Source organism: Hylaeus volcanicus, chromosome 8, assembly GCF_026283585.1.
Source record: "Hylaeus volcanicus isolate JK05 chromosome 8, UHH_iyHylVolc1.0_haploid, whole genome shotgun sequence".
Taxonomy (NCBI): Eukaryota; Metazoa; Arthropoda; class Insecta; order Hymenoptera; family Colletidae; genus Hylaeus; species Hylaeus volcanicus.
The window spans coordinates 18,597,005-18,601,814 of record NC_071983.1 but is presented as its reverse complement, the minus strand read 5'-3'; the positions used below and the strand labels follow the sequence as shown (position 1 = coordinate 18,601,814).

Genomic DNA, 4,810 nt, shown 5'->3' with positions numbered 1-4,810 from the left:
ATTAATAGTAAACAAATAAAGAGATTAGGTAAATTACCTAGTTCAAAAACTCGATTGTACGACACCTCCGCTTCATTGCCTGACTCTAACACTAGCGCGTTACTATGGCAAAATAGAAATTTACCTTATAAAACTATAAAATCGTGCTGCGTGTTAGTACAAAATTTAAAATGAGTACTCGTAATGAGTAAAAAGATCCGCTACTTTCATTTTAATCCCTTTTCAGAATATATTTCAGACAAATTATCTGTAAACTTTTCGTCGTTACTATGTATTATTGTTAGGTATGCGAATTCATTTTAATTAAGTAGTCTTTTTTTCTGAAATTTTACAGCGTAATGAACTTTAATGAAATTGAATTACATACAGATATTAAAAAAAAATTATACACAACTATTGCTAAGATCCTTCCATTCCAGTTTGTGTTGCTTGGACGTTACTTGAAGCACCAATTTTCTCCGACACGACGGTAATAAATGTCGGATTATACATACTATCTTCGTATATTAGAAACGCATATTTTGAAAAATATTTCAATATATTAATTTACTCTGTGAACAATGTATATTCGTGTACTACAAGTCTACACTGTTTGAACGCGCAGTTAGAATTGTAATTTATTCCAAAACAAATAAGGACTACGTTAGGACTCCAAAATGATGTAACCTCTTAAGATACATCGTGCAAATTCTCTTAGATTTTTCTGTTCCGCGACATTATTCTGTGTCCCTAATCTTGTAAGAATCAACCGAAACGTCTCCTTTTCGATACGTGACAACGATTTTTCGTCGCCGTTGTACTTTCTCATATATTATCGCTCAAAGCTAGTCGGGAATAGATGATCACCCTCCGCTCACCGCACATCGATCAGGCGAAGTGTAAACACGATTAGTATAACGTGCTGCTAATGAACTAATGCCGTCGACAAACACGAACCCGTACCGTAGAATGGTACTGGGTTTGCTAATATTCTTGTTCCCAACGTAGTTGCTTTCTTCTATTCCGATTCTTTCCTCCTAAGTTCACAAACCCTGCTCCAGAAATGCCGCGTTATTTATGTCTAGTCTGTAGCAAATAGCAACTCCGGTTACGCATTCTGTGCAAGGGCTACACGAAATCGACAATGTCGCCTCAGTCGTCAGCTTCGTATTCTTCGTATTCATCTATCTTTCTTGCTACATCTCTATTTTCTTTTTTACTCTTTTATCTACCGGTGTACTGGCCTCCTCCGTATCCTTCTTTATTCTATTCATTGCCGTCATGAAGATAACTCGCAACCTTGATGTCATTCGTTCAAAGCTTATGACTAGATACCTAGTAACACGATATCCTTCGTTTAAGGGTGCGCAGGACCCAGAGCCAAACTCCGAGTTGACTTCAGCGACAGTTGCGGAAAAAGTAGGAAATTCCGGGACAAGGACAGAGAGGGCGATACAACAATTGCAGGAGAGACGAGGACGGGACGATTAGGCTAGCATGATTCTTGTCAAGGATTTTGAAGGAAAGAAGCAATATTTTCTAATAATTCTGGTTTCAAAATATTCCTTATACCTTGGCGCATGCCACTGTAAGGCCCGATTTTGGAAAAAGTGTTTGTAAACAAATGTATTCTGTAAGAAAAGAAGGAACCATACTTTTATTATTTATAAAGTTTCAAGACCGAAATTGCAAAATCGGGCGTTAGAGTGCCATGCGGAGTGATGCAGAGAATATTTTAGAAAATGAATCGTGAGAAAATATTGCTTCTTCGCTTCAAAAAACTTGATGAACTTCGTTGCTGTGAAATCTTGATGATTTGTATGGCAATATGGCTGCCTCGCTGTCGCGCTTTCCGTTGTGGCGCTGTCGTCGTCTGTTCTGTTGTTACTATATCGTCAGTCTACACACGGTTTTCCACGTGGTTTAGACCAGGGATGGCCAACTGTTTTTGCCCCCGGACCGAATTGGAAAAAAAATATTTTCACTGGCCGGATGAAATATTAAAATTGAAAAATGTGAAGGAAAACACTTATTTCTTTATGTAAACAAAATATTATTATGAAATTTGTTTATGAGTAATTGTTAGTTAAGCAATACAACATTTATTTCTAATCGAAATGAATTAAATTAACGTTTCCTATATAAATAGGAAAATGATACAAAAACAGAGTAAAATTGGAATTTTTGTACCTTTACTCAATTGTTCCTAACTACGGTATTTATCCATAGATTTTATTCGACAAAAGCTTGCTTTCTTCGTAAAAGTGCGATCTATGCGTAAACAATAAGAAACTGGACATAATTTGACAGTTACTAATTTTGCATGGCGATGGAAGAAATTTTTGTGTTCTAATTTAGCCGAAGAAATTGAAAGTTTCTCGTATGTGTTGGCCCGTAACATTTGAACTATTGAACCGATTGGAAAACAATGTCAAACGCAATTGTTGGAAATTCGATTATGGCAACTTCTCTTCAGAAATGTTTGCTGAAACCTATAATGCATAGTAAATTCGACCTAAGTGAATAACTTTTCATTAAAATACAAAAGTATTTCGTGAAAAGTACTCGCGTCGGCAACTTTTTGAACTTCGGCGTTCATTTACAGGCATTCAAAAGAGCAGATAATTCATATTCAGAAAACACTCCTCTATCATTTAGGACTAAATAGAACTTTCTAGCGTTCGTAGTTTTCAAGTAGTACTACGTTTTCTCTCAAAATCGACCGTATTTACAAAATCTCTAATTTCTCGAAAACTAAGGGTGATGGAGCAATTTCACTTTCAAATTTGTATTTAGGACGTGGAACCCTATAAGAATCACCTACTGGATATCGCGGAATTTAAAAAAAGTTTAAATTTGTTGGTCAGTGTAATCTGTATACTAAGGGAGCTGCGGATCTAAAAAGTTGGGGAACTTCTGGACTAGGGTGTATAATGGGAAATACAAATTAAGGTAATATACACTTGATAATTTTAGTTTATTTTTTTTTAAATTTTGTGTAATATAGACATTTTTGATTATTCGTGACCCTCGTTGATTCGCAGGTGGTCTTACTACTATTTTCTCCGCCGCGGCCCTTCTGCGGCGTCTGTTATCGCGCTGCCGCCGCCGCCTGTTACTCTGAAATTAATATAACGAAATATATTAATTTTAAGTACTAATAAAAAATTATTGACATAATTTTGGTTAACGATTATTTTTAAACGTACCACATTCTCGCGTTGCGGCCGCGCGAAGGTTGGTGGTGGCGGCGGGGGCTGGGGGACGGCCGCCGCGAAGACAGGTGGTGGTGGCGGCGGGGGCTGAGGGACGGCCGCCGCGAAGAAAGGTGGTGGCAGCGGGGGCTGCGGCATACCCAGTGGTGTGACAATATATGACACCCCATATTGTCCTATTATGTGAGTATCCCTGAAGATCAATCGATCAAGACCGTATGTAACTGTTGGAAAAACAAACAAAGATTAATATAAAATTTTTACAATATTTTTCAATTACTATAAATAAGTAATCATACCTTCCTCCAGGCTGCTCATTCTGTAATAAAACAAAAAAGAATATTAGATTGTATACTATATAGATATTCAAACAAAGTTTCAATTATTTAATAACATACGCACGCGAAGTGTGCACCGAATTCTTTAATCAGAATTTTTTCCTATGTAAAGAAGGGTATGTAGAACAATCTCTGAAAGTAGGAACGCGCAACTCTCTCTTGTTTTCGAGAAATAAATATTAAAAAATATCTAAATTTCGATTGACGAGTGTCGACCGTACCCGTGTTGGGGATGTCATATAAACATCGTAGCGCAGTCGATGGAGTGTCAGGTTGCGAAGTGAATATTTTGCCCTGGACGCGGTTCGCTCCCGGTAGGAGACACTTATTATTTTACGTTTTGATGTGGAAACTATCTTTCTATTGTATAAAGATTATTTTAATAAAATATCGTGTAATTTGTATGTTTTTTATCGCATTGAAAAGGGAGTCAGGATGTGGAGAAGAGTTTCTACAAGCTTTTATAAACATTATTTACAGCGTAATCACCATTTGTCCTACTCTAAGAATAAAAATGTAAAATTTACGCTGTGAATAATTTTTATAAAAGCTTGTAGAAACTCTTCCTCACATCCTGACTCCCTTTTCAATGCGATAAAAAACATACAAATTACACGATATTTTATTAAAATAATCTTTATACAATAGAAAGGTAGTTTCCACATCAAAACGTAAAATAATAAGTGTCTCCTACCGGGAGCGAACCGCGTCCAGGGCAAAATATTCACTTCACAACTTGACACTCCACCCACATTTAAACATTTATTTTTCGAAAACGAGAGAGAGTTGCGCGTTCCAACTTTCACAGATTGTTCTACATACGTTTCTATACACAGGAAAAACTTCTGATTACAGAATTCGGTGCACACTTCGCGATGTCTTGTCAGTATCCTTAAATAATTACCTTCAATATTCAATGTCACTTTGCTAAACTGTTCACGATTTGACGTTTTCAACAGAAGTGACAGCGTTCGCGATGACACCTCCAGGTCCCCTTTGGCCAGCCCCCTTGAAGCCCGGGTGGGGGACATGCCTGCGTTTGGGGGTCCTCGAAGACTTGTCGATGCCCCGAAATTTCCTTTACGATCGAAGGAACCGTTACTTCTAATACTTCTAACTGATTATTCGTTAAATAATTTTGTACTAATTTGCTACGATGAGAACTACACACAACTTTATACAACTTCACACCACATACGATTGTGGGTATTTCTGCTTAAGGGGTTAGTCACAGTCAGGAAGAGGAAAAACGACATTTCTTTGTGATTTTTTTTTAGT

At 37.1% G+C, this 4,810-nt stretch overlaps 1 protein-coding gene across 1 annotated transcript; it reads right to left on the bottom strand.

The window, feature by feature from the left end:
• Positions 1-2,728: 2,728 nt before the first annotated feature.
• LOC128881011 (uncharacterized proline-rich protein-like) lies at positions 2,729-4,490 on the bottom strand. Its single transcript, XM_054131648.1, has 3 exons — positions 4,466-4,490; positions 3,494-3,513; positions 2,729-3,418 (listed from the first exon to the last, which is right to left on the bottom strand). Exons 2-3 carry the CDS (start codon positions 3,510-3,512, stop codon positions 3,036-3,038), a joined length of 402 nt encoding a protein of 133 aa, XP_053987623.1. The 5' UTR covers position 3,513; positions 4,466-4,490; the 3' UTR covers positions 2,729-3,035.
• Between the last annotated feature and the right edge of the window lie 320 nt (positions 4,491-4,810).